Source organism: Salvelinus namaycush, chromosome 4, assembly GCF_016432855.1.
Source record: "Salvelinus namaycush isolate Seneca chromosome 4, SaNama_1.0, whole genome shotgun sequence".
NCBI lineage: Eukaryota > Metazoa > Chordata > Actinopteri > Salmoniformes > Salmonidae > Salvelinus > Salvelinus namaycush.
The window spans coordinates 21,221,286-21,233,682 of record NC_052310.1 but is presented as its reverse complement, the minus strand read 5'-3'; the positions used below and the strand labels follow the sequence as shown (position 1 = coordinate 21,233,682).

Genomic DNA, 12,397 nt, shown 5'->3' with positions numbered 1-12,397 from the left:
GGTTTCCTTACCCTGTAAGCAGTCTATGCTAAAAAGTTAGCATTTGGAGACAGTAGACAGGTACACAAAATCAAAGCATGGATTCCTGTCTTACCTTCCATAGACTGCTTACAGGGTAAGGAAACCAATATGTAATGTTGTCATTTGTGTAGAGTATCCCTTTAAAGCTGATGGGTATACCTCTGAAAAACTATAGTTACTGTAAACAATGAATAACAATCACAATATGAAAGTGAGGACTCTAGGGCCATTCCCCAAACACTTTGTTTTAATAGTTAGCTTCACAAACACATCTGACTGATATCATGTACACACATCAACTGACAGAGCACATGTTACACTGCAGAGTAAATTTGACCGTTAACAACAGGACTTTGTTTTAAATAGGCCAATCCTTCTGCAGGCATGCACACACGCACACACCTACTATGAACACAACACAACAATTCAAATGACCACATTGACAACCAGTTCAAATATGTATTCACAGAACGAAAATAATACAAAATCAATATTTGTCGATGACTACAAACCATAGGATTGTACTCGAGAGGACTTCATGTGTGTATTTTGATAGATATGTTTCATTACTTGACAGCCCACATCACACACAACCACCGATATGAACCAAAGAGAGTGTTGTTTTCATCACATGAGTTTGAGGGTAGAATAGGCTACTATAAATACAGCATTTAAAATAATATATGTGTAAGTACTACAGTATCATAAACAACAATACAGTGTATCCTCATACTGTAGCTACAAGTTAGGGGCAAGTCAATTAGTATAGTACAGTAACCAATAGAAATGCATTTTATGTTTTGATTTAAATATCGCTCTGCCTGCTCCTCAACGGAGCGGGTTCAGAAAATACAGTCAAATGAAACTGCTCCTGAACATGTCCCCATAATCTCCCCATCTCAATTTGGTCATATCCTTAGCAGGAAGCACCTGTTATGATTTCCTCTTGCCACGGTCACGCTAATAGCTAGATCATACTGCACAAAACAATACACACAGGGAGAGCCACAACACACAGGGGACATTCTCTCTGAATAGATATACCAGAACATTTTACACCAGTCACATTGAGGGAATGCCATAGGATGCCATAGTATTCCATAGGATGCCATATAATAAAACCTTCACGACCATCTTTCATATGAATGAAGAGCAACTGATAAGCTCATGGGTGAAACGCGACACACACACAATATGCAGCGACTTCTTATGGCATCACGGAAGGAAGGAGGGAGTTTCTTGAAAATGGAAAAACAACAACAACACTTCACAACATTGCGAGGCTGGAGTGGAGCAAAGAGGAGCATAGATACACAACTCACGAACCGACACGTCACAACATGGCTCCTAGAGGGGGTAAGAGAGCTGCAGTTTGGGGGTCCGTGCAGAAACGTTTATAGAGGGATCTGGGATTTGTCAGGGGTGTGGCCGAGCTGGTTTACTCGTCAAATCGCCCCTCCAGGATGCTCTCGAAGGAGAAGGGGACGAACTTGAAGCCCTGCCCCGTGTAGAACTTATTCTGGAACTCCACCCTAAAAAAAGAGACAAAAAGGACCTCAAAAGATCAGTGGTTTATTGAACAGGTCAATAGAGTTTTGGGACGAGGCCTCGAGCCAGCCGCCACGACACAAGACAAAGAAATGGTTGCCTCTCGAATGTCAAGACCAATTACAAATTATCATAGTCAATTACGATACTTCGTCCAACATTTCCTGGACATGAGTCAAAACGCCTCAAATAAACTTGGACGGTCTTTGATCGGCACCATTATACCACATTTCGGGCTTTAACAAGCAGCATGTTCCTTCCTCAGTTACGAGGCCAGATGCTTGGCAGTAACACCCTCTCCTCTCTGAATGAGAACAAACCTTAAAGAAGAAACCTTTTAAATCGTGGAATAACTGCAGAGAAAAATAAATGCTGTCACTACTTCGCTTTCAAGGTGGATCGTCCCACCGACAGTCGCTGAATATCTATTCAACTGGCTGAAAGCAACATACACAGCATCATCCACTTGCTGACAACTGGTGAGAAGCCAACTTTTTTGCGCTTATCCAACATTATTTACATTAAGAAAAGGATAAAAAGGCTTTTTAAAAAGTGGAACCCTTCCATTTGCATTAAATAACCTGATATGTTATACTGCTAAACTACATGTAGCTAGCCACTTGTCGATCATCCCTTTCCCCAAAGAGGGGGTGGGAGTGGGGAAAGGGGGGGGGGGGGGGGTGCCAGTATCTTGACAGTGACTGAGGCTGCACTTCATTCCCTCTCTACTCTGTCCTCGTCCACTCCTCTGGCAGATCTGAGATACATGGATGGGTGGAAGGAAGCAATAGCTAGTTTCCATCATACTGATTTCCCACATGCAGTTCTATCAAATCTGCCAAGGGAGTAAGCAAGGGCAGATGGATTAAGATAATTATAATCAATTGCACACAAGGTCCAACTGAAATCGTACTTCCGCTTTTAACCCTTTTTCCACATTTTGTTACGTTACAGCCTTTTTCTAAAAATGGATTACAAAAAATGGTTTCCCTCATCAATCTACGCACAATACCCCATAATGACAGAGCGAAAACAGGTTTTTAGAAATGTTTTCAAATTTACTAAAAATAAAAATCTGAAATAGCTTATTTACATAAGTATTCATGCCCTTTGCTATGAGACTCGAAATTTAGCTCAATTCTACGGAATTGTCCGTAGAGCTCAGAGACAGGATTGTGTCGAGGTACAGATCTGGGGAAGGGTACCAAAACATTTCTGCAGCATTGAAGGTCCCCAAGAACACAGTAGCCTCCATCTCCAAATGGAAGAAGTTTGGAACAACCAAGAATTTTCCTAGAGCTGGCCCCCTGGCCAAATTGAGCAATCGGAGCAGAAGGGCATTGGTCAGGGAGGTGACAAAGAAAAATCAAATTAAATCAAGCTTTATTTGTAACATGCGCCGAATACAACAGGTGTAGACCTTACTGTGAAATGCTTACTTACAAACCCTTAACCAACAGTGCAGTTCAAGGAAGGGTTAGAAAATATTTACAAAATAAACTAAAGTAAAAAATAATTAAAAAGTAGCACAATACAATAACAATAACTAGGCTATATACAGGGGATACCGGTACCGAGTCAGTGTGCGGGGGTACAGGTGAGTTGCAGCAGTGTAAACACAAATGGAGGGGGGGGGGGGGGGCAATGTAAATAGTCCGGGTGGCCATTTTATTAATTGTTCAGCAGTCTTATGGCTTTGGGGTAGAAGCTATTAAGGAGCCTTTTGGTCCTAGACTTGGCGCTCCGGTACCGCTTGACGTGCGATAGCAGAGAGAACAGTCTATGACTTGGGTGACTGGAGTCTTTGACCATTTTTGGGGCTTTCCTCTGACACCGCCTAGTATATAGGTCCTGGATGGCAGGAAGCTTGGCCCCAGTGATGTACTGGGCCGTACGCACTATCCCCTGTAACTGCTCTCAATGGTGCAGCTGTAGAACTTCTTGAGGATCTGGGGACCCATCCCAAATATTTTCTGTCTCCTGAGGGGGCAAAGGTGTTGTTGTGCCCTCTTCACGACTGTGTTGCTGTGTTTTTGACAATGATAGTTCTTTAGTGATGTGGACACCAAGGAACTTGAAATTCTTGACCTGCTCCACTACAGCTCCGTCAATGTGAATGGGGGCCTGTTCGTCCCGCCTTTTCCTGTAGTCCACAATCAGCTCCTTTGTCTTGCTCACATTGAGGGAGAGCCATGACCAGCCTTTCAAAGCACTTCATGGCTACCGACGTGAGTGCTACGGGGCGATAATCATTTAGGCAGGTTACCTTCGCTTCCTTGGGGTGTTTATGTTTATATTTATGGTGTTCTGCTTGAAACATGTAGGTATTACAGACTTGGTCAGGGAGAGGTTGAAAATATCAGTGAAGACACTTGCCAGTTGGTCCGCCCATGCTTTGAGTACATGTCCTGGTAATCCGTCTGGCCCCTCGGCTTTGTGAATGTTGACCTGTTTAAAGGTCTTGCTCACATCGGCTACCATCACACAGTCGTTCGGAACAGCTGGTGCTCTCATACATGCTTCAATGTTGCTTGCCTCGAAGCGAGCATAAAAGGCATTTAGCTCGTCTGGTAGGCTCGTGTCTCTGGGCAGCTCGCGTCTCGGTTTCTCTTTGTAGTCCAAAATACTTTTCAAGCCCTGCCACATCCGACGAGCGTCAGAGCCGGTGTAGTAGGATTACATCTTAATCCTGTATTGACGCTTTGCCTGTTTGATGGTTCGTCTGAGGTCTTATAAACGTCCGGATTAGTGTCCCTCTCCTTGAAAGCGGCAGCTCTAGCCTTTAGCTCGATGCGGATGTTGCCTGTAATCCATAGCTTCTGGTTGGGATATGTATGTTCGGTCACTGTGGGGACGATTGACGAAGCCGTTGAGGTGGTATACTCCTCAATGACATTGGATGAATCCCGGAACATATTCGAGTCTGTGCTAGCAAAACAGTCCTGTTTTGTTCTAAGATTTAATCAATTTTAGAATAAGGCTGTAAAGTAACAAAATGTGGAAAGGGTGAAGAGGTCTGAATACTTTTCGAATGCTCTGTACATACACATACTGTACATGCAGTACTCATACAGTACCTTCAGAAAGTATTCACACCCCTTGACCTTTTCCACATTTTGTTGTGTTACAGACTGAATTTAAAATTGAGATTCTGTGTCACTTACACACAATACCCCATAATGTCAAAGTGGAATTATGTTTTTAGAAATGTTTACAAATTAAAAATGAAAAGCTGAAATGTATTGAGTCAATATGTATTCAATTATTTTGTTATGGCAAGCCTAAATAAGTTGAGGAGTAAAAATGTACTTAACAAGTCACATAATAAGTTGCATGGACTTAACTCTGTTTGCAATAATAGTGTTAACATGCTTTTTAAATGACTACACCCACTCTGTACCCCACACATACAATTATCTGTAAGGTCCTTAAAGTCGAGCAGTGAATTTTAAGCACAGATACCACCACAAAGACCAGGGAGATTTTTCTACAAGAGCAGACATTGAATATCCCTAAACCTCAAGGCCAAATATACACTGGAGTTGTTTACCAAGACGACATTGAATGTTCCTGAGTGGCCTAGTTACAGCTTTGACTTAAATTGTCTTGAAAATCTTTGATTAACAACCAACTTGACAGAGCTTGACAAATGTTTTCAAGAATAATGGGCAAATATTGCACAATCCAGGTGTGCAAAGCTCTTAGAGACTTACCCAGAATGACTCACAGCTGTAATCTCTGCCAAAGGTAATTCTAACATGTTTTGACTCAGGGGGTTGAATACTTATCTTATCAAGATAGTGTTTTATATTCCATGAATTAACAAAAATATAGAGAATTTTTCTTCCACTTTGACATGACAGAGTATTTTGTGGCGATCGTTGACAAAAATGTTACAATTAAATTCATATTAATCCCACTTTGTAACACAACAAAATGTGGAAAAAGACAAGGGGTGTGAATACTTTCTAAAAGCACTGTACATAGACAGGTTTTGGAGAGGTGCAAGTGTTGTTGTGGGGAGTTAAGTGTTTTGCTCAACGGCAGGCAATGGCATCTAGGATTTGATAACAGCAACCTTCCTGTTGCCAGCTCTCACCTTCCGGTTGCTGTCTCGCCTCTCGAACCGCTAGGTTACCTGCCGCCTAGGGGGCAACGTCCTGGAATGGAACGTCGTATCAGAGCGGTGGGTGACCAAATACGGACGAAATAAGCACCCCATCCAGAGCCAGACAAGACCCTTCACGTCTTAACATTCCCGTCCTCGTCTACACTGTAACTGTCACCAACCCAACCAGATATTAAAATGAAATTCATTATGAGAGATTATATTTATTCTCAAATGAGATCATCTTAGAGGTTTGTGGTATTTTTCATATGGCACCAGGACCAAAAACATCAATGGTGCATGCTTCGAGTGATATAGGCTTCGAATGATATAGGCTTCGAATGATATAGGCTATGGACGTTATTGTCAGAATCATCGGTAAACCCAGACCAATGTGACGTACACTGACCACCTTTACATAATGACTCTGGTCTCTGTGCCCCCCAAAAACACAATTTTTCTATCCTCCTCTGCTGAACAGTTTAGAGGTTCACTCCAATGTTTACATGTTCAGTCAAGTTACCGAAAGCCAAAAGTGAGAAACTTCAGAGTTAAACGAACAAGGTCAGGCTCTGGTATAGTCATTCTTTCTGGGCTGTGTCCCAAATGGCATCCTATACCTTATATAGTGTCCCAAATGGCATCCTATACCTTATATAGTGCACCATTTTTGACCAGAGACCTATTAGTTATAGACCTATTAGTTAATAGACCAATAAGAAAGAGTTCCAAACCTCAAACCTGCCAATAGCAGATAGTTTTCAGTTTCATTTAAAAAATATATATCTATTTTTTTTTCATCAGCTGTTGTACAATATGATACAAAACACAGAAAAACAAAACTTTTTCTGCACTGGGCCTAATATATTTAGCTGGGCCCTGGTCAAAAGTAGTGCACTATAGGAAATAGGTTGCCATTTTGAATGCACCCATTATTTATGTGAGGTGGTCTACATAGCATTTCCCTGGAGGCCATTTTGAGGAGCTGACAGACTGACTGGTGTTTGGGAGAGAGAGCGGTACGGCACTGTACCATTCCAACACTGACAGACTACAGTACAAGCGCAGGAGGGCAGGCGTAAGGCATTAGGCTCATACTGGCATCCAACAAAAACACACTCTCCTATACCTCATTTCACAACCATGAGGTAAGATGGTCATTAGTGCTTAATAGCCAGTGCCAGATGAGGAAGGTTTTAAGAAAATAAACCCAACTCTGTACATAACATGCCAAAAACCTTTACCTAAGAAAGATAGACCACTAACAAAGTGAAAAAGAATGACAGTGAGTTTTTTGTTTATTTCGTTTTTCAATTCTTAAAAAGATAGCCTCTCGCCTGTATCTGTCTATTTGGTTACACTGCGCAGAGCTATTTTTCCATATGACCTATAGAACTGGAAAACTCAGTGGGAAAAGGACACTTCGGAGAAAGTGAAAAATGGAGTATCGCATGAAGACTGGACAGTTAGGGTGCATCCCAAATGGTACCCTATTCCCTACATATGGGCCTTGGTCAAAAGTAGTGGATTATGTAGGGAATAGGGTGCCATTTGGGATGCAGACAAGATAGACTGTGGGGGCTGTGAACTGGATAATCAGTCAGTGGCACACTCCCATCTGCTAAGGCACTGGATTCACTCCGTGAGTCTTTACCCATCGCATTCCACACTCCACTCCACCTCCCGACCATGTGTGCTCGCCTGTGAGTTTACACGAAAACAGATGAGCAGATCCCAAGGGATTACAAGTGAGGAGGCAACACAAGTCACTACGTGAACGGAATCAATTTGGAGGTTGCGCAGGGCCATGGATACGGTATATAGAGTCTGTCATCGTATGTGTGTGTGTGTGTGTGGACTGTAAGTGTGTGTGTACACATGTGTGTGTGTAATGTGTGTGTGTGTGTGGGTGTCTGTGTGCGTGTGTATACTGTATGTGTGTGTGTGTACACGTGTGATGTGTGATGTGTGTGTGTGTGTGCGTGTGTATACTGTACGTGTGCATGTGTACACGTGTGTGTGTGTGATGTGTGTGGGTGTCTGTGTGCGTGTGTATACTGTACGTGTGTGTGTGTACACGTGTGTGTGTGTGTGATGTGTGTGGGTGTCTCTGTGCGTGTGTATACTGTATGTGTGTGTATGTACACGTGTGTGTGTGATGTGTGTGTGTGGGTGTCTGTGTGCGTGTGTATACTGTACATGTGTGTGTACACGTGTGTGTGTGGCTGTCTGTGCGTGTGTATACTGTATGTGTGTGTGTGTACACATGTGTGTGTGTGATGTGTGTGTGTGTGTGTGGGTGTCTGTGTGCGTGTGTATACTGTACGTGTGTGTGTACACGTGTGTATGTGTGTGTGTGCGTGTGTATACTGTACGTGTGTGTGTGTACACGTGTGTGTGTGTGTGATGTGTGTGGGTGTCTGTGTGCGTGTGTATACTGTACGTGTGTGTGTGTACACATGTGTGTGTGTGTGTGTGTGTGTGGGTGTCTCTGTGCGTGTGTATACTGTATGTGTGTGTATGTACACGTGTGTGTGTGATGTGTGTGTGTGTGGGTGTCTGTGTGCGTGTGTATACTGTACATGTGTGTGTACACGTGTGTGTGTGTGATGTGTGTGTGTGTGTGTGTGTACATCATCTCTGTACACCACACATACAAGTATCTGTAAAGTCCCTCAGTAGAGCAGTGAATTTCAAACACAGATTCGACCACAAAGACCAGGGAGGTTTTCGCAAAAGAAGGGCACCTATTAGTAGATGGGTAAAAAAAAGACAGTCATTGAATATCCTTTTTGAGCATGGTGAAGTTATTAATTACACTTTGGATGGTGTATCAGTACACCTAGTCACTACAAAGATACAGGCGTCCTTCCTAACTCAGTTGCCGGAGAGGAAGGAAACCGCTCAGGGATTTCTCCATGAGGCCAAAGTTGACATTAAAACAGTTACAGAGTTGAATGGCTGTGATAGGAGGAAACTGAGGATGGATCAACAACATTGTAGTTACTCCACAATTCTAACCAAAATGACAGAGTGAAAAGAAGGAAGCTTTTACTGAATAAAATATTCCTAAATATGCATCCTGTTTGCAACAAGGCACTAAAGTAATACTGCAAAAAATGTGGCAAAGCAATTAACTTTTTGTCCTGAATACAAAGTGTTATGTTTGGGGGAAATCCAATAGGATACATTACTGAGTACCAATCTCCATATTTTCAAGCATACTGGTGGCTGCATCATGTTATCGGTATGCTTGTAATCGTTTAGGACTTGTGAGTGTTTCAGGATAAAAAATAAATGGAATGAAGTGAAGCACAGGCAAAATCCTAGAGGAAAACTTGGTTCAGTCTGCTTTCCACCAGACACTGAGAAATGAATTAACCTTTCATAAGGACAATAACCTAAAACACAAGGCCAAATCTACACTGGAGTTGCTTACGAAGAAGACAGTGAATGTTCATGAGTGGCTGAGTTACAGTTTTGACTTAAATCTACTTGAAAATCTGTGTCAAAACCTGAAAAAATTGTTGTCTAGCAATGATCAACAACCAATATGACAGAGCTTGAAGAATTCTGAAAAGAATAATGAGCAGGTGTGGAAAGTTCTTAGAGACGCACCCAGAAAGACGCTACAAAGTATTGCTTCTACAAACTATTGACTCAGGGGTGTGAATATTTCTGTATCTCATTTTCAATCAATTTGCAAAAATTTCTAAAATCAAGTTTTCACTTTGTCATTATGGGGTATTATGTGTAGATGGGTGTGAGAGAAAACCCCCCGATTGAATCCATTTTGAATTCAGGCTGTAACACAATCAAAATGTGGAATAAGTGAAAGGGTAAGAATACTTTCGGAAGGCACTGTGTAGAGTGTACGTGCGTGTTTGAGACTCACCAGTGGAGACGGAGCGCATGCAGGAAGGCGGACAGGCCTTCCATGATGAGCAGGATGCACACGGTGAGCATGGCGAAAGCCGCGAAGATGATTGACAGGCCAAAGAAGCCGCCACCGCTCCTGGAGGATAGGCCCAGGTGCATCACCATGGTCCAAAGCACCTCCGACAGCTCTGTGGACAGAGAGAGAGAGAGAAAGAAGGAAAGACAAAAGAAAGATAGAAAGGGGAAAGAGAGGTAGAAAGAGACAGACGGGAGATAGGGAGGTGAGAAGAGAGAGTTGTAAGGCGTTCATTCTACCAGTAGGTCGTTATCCACCAATTAGTGTCAACCCTCTTGCCATGTAGTATGTGCATGATTGAGTAAGTGAGCGATAGAAAAGAACAGTATTGCATGTGCATTATGCTTGTGTTATGAGTGCAGGTCTATTCTTTGTGTGTGCGCACGCACGCATTTCTAGGTGCAGAGTAAGTAGTTACATGCACGTGCACAGTATATTCACCTGTGTGTAGTGTGTGTGTGCAGTGTGTGGGTAACACTCACGTGCATGGGCCAGACTGAGGGCCCAGAGTCGCAGGTAGGAGGCAGTGTTGGAGATGCAGCCCAGGCAGTATTCTATGGTGTGGATGGCCTGGTGGACTGCCACGTCTCCAAAGTCAAACTGCAGAGAGAGGAGGTGCGCATCAGGGATGTATTCTAAGATCAATGCTCCTTCCATTGGAACAACATGTACACTAAGACCTACTGCCATTCCGCTGGAAACTAGATGTCTACATTCCACTGGAAGCTACACAGACCTAGGCTATGGTCATGGTCAGTAGGAACAAAAAAAAAAAAAAAACGATTTGAAAGAGAGTAAAAAGGAAAGAAACAGGGAGGTACCACCTGCGCTTGTCTGATAAAAACACAGATTTTTTTCCATTGCAAAAAGGTTTTGTTACAGTGTGCCCTACTGAACATGACTCTGGCTGGTGCTGTTCAAATTCACTTAACAGTTGACTGTAAGTATGCTGTAATTCCATACTGAGTGAATTGTACCTCAAGAGGTTGCTTTATCTAATCTATCCACAACTACCGGTAATGTGGCTTTCTTCCCTTGCGTATGAGATGTGAAAAACATGAGAATCAAAATCATTCAGTTTAGCTTGGCAAGGGCCAGGCTTCCTTTTTCCATCCCTCTCTTTTGTCCTTCGATCCGCTCACAGTTCACGGAAAAGCCAGCGCTGGCTCTCATTGTTCTACTTGAAAAGGGCTTCCAACGTGATTCGCTAAGAAAAACAACACTACTGCACAGTACATGTTGCAATGGCAAATGTAGGAAGCTGAATAGCTCGGATAATGGTTTTCATCCAACATCCAGATATCAATAGCAAAACATTACAGCAACAACAAAATCATGCCTTTTTGATATCTCAATGCACATTGGTTGGGATGGATGGACTGAGGATTGGTGAGAAAGGAGATGCAGGAAAAAAATAAAAAGTGAGCAATCAGATGGTATGGCTAAATGCCAGTTAATGAAAGGGAATCCAGTCAAAACTGTTTTTTGATAGACTTGCCTTGCTACACACACACACTGTCCCGCCACCCACCACCCCCTCTTTACGCTACTGCTACTCTCTGTTCATCATATATGCATAGTCACTTTAACCATATCTACATGTACATACTACCTCAATCAGCCTGACTAACCGTTGTCTGTATAGCTACTTTTATAGCCTCGCTACTGTTTTTCACTGTTGTTTTTATTTCTTTACTTACCTATTGTTCACCTAATACCTTTTTTGCACTATTGGTTAGAGCCTGTAAGTAAGCATTTCACTGTAAGGTCTACACCTGTTGTATTCGGCGCACGTGACAAATAAACTTTGATTTGATTTGATGCACACACACACACGTCATTCTTGGGCGGTTGACAGAGTGGGTAGGTAGGCAGGTTGGGTAAACAGACAGGCCGCAGAATACTGTCATTGGGGACAGGCAGACGCACAGCATGCCGGGATGCACGGCCTGGCTCTTACCGGTTCCTCCTCTGCATGCTTGAAAGTAAGCAGAGGTCAAAGGTTAGTGGCAGGGTTCAGGAAGCAATTTGTTATATGACTACCATGATGGCAAAAATGATCACAAAAAAAATGAATAGCATGCATTGCATGCATTACATAGCATTCTATGGCTCTTTGCGACAACATAATAACACTTTTAGTTAATCCAGCATTTTGCTAAATGTTTAAACTTTCGGAAGAGGTGCCAGAGAATGTCTGGTTGGACTTCCAGTGAATCATTATTTTAAAAGATGCTCCCAACACCCACAATGAAATTATATCATCTTAGACACAGTACATGATCACATTTCATAGTAGTCGTAGTTTGTATTACAAAACAAGCCAGCAATACAAACCTTTTCATAAGAAATCATCAAAGTATACTCTTATTGGACTATCAAGTACACTTTTTCTGTAAAAACAAACCTCTTACCAGGATATATAATGTAACATTAGGCCTACATGAAAAACCCCAGAACCTCTGACTCAGAAACAATATTTTCCAAATTCCATTCCCTGATGCAATGACTCACTGAGGCTGGTTCTCATGCAAACTCACCTCACTGTTTACTTTTCTGAACCCACTGTGAAACAGAAAATCCATTTCTTATCTCTTCCATTCCATCCCCCCTGCCCTCACTTGTACCCACATCCCTTCCCCCTTCACTCAATAACACACAGAAAGCAGCGCTGCTATTTGAAACACACGTCTAAGAGGAAGATGATGTAATGAAGCTACGTAGTGAGGGTACATTAATGGGTTTTATGTAGCTGTGACAGGTTA

General features: G+C 42.5%; 1 protein-coding gene across 17 annotated transcripts in view; it reads right to left on the bottom strand.

The window, feature by feature from the left end:
* Positions 1-233: 233 nt before the first annotated feature.
* The window catches only part of LOC120046305 (V-type proton ATPase 116 kDa subunit a1-like), a 35,549-nt gene continuing 23,385 nt past the window's right edge, over positions 234-12,397 (bottom strand). For 7 of the 17 annotated variants that reach the window (XM_038991399.1, XM_038991396.1, XM_038991397.1 and 4 more), the window contains 4 exons: positions 11,593-11,610; positions 10,115-10,232; positions 9,573-9,744; positions 234-1,553 (listed from right to left, as the gene is read on the bottom strand). In XM_038991399.1, coding sequence (XP_038847327.1) covers positions 1,460-1,553; positions 9,573-9,744; positions 10,115-10,232; positions 11,593-11,610 — 402 coding nt within the window. In that variant the 3' untranslated portion in view covers positions 234-1,459. The remainder of the gene's footprint in view (positions 1,554-9,572; positions 9,745-10,114; positions 10,233-11,592; positions 11,611-12,397) is intronic. The other 10 variants (XM_038991400.1, XM_038991398.1, XM_038991404.1 and 7 more) reach the window with 3 other exon arrangements.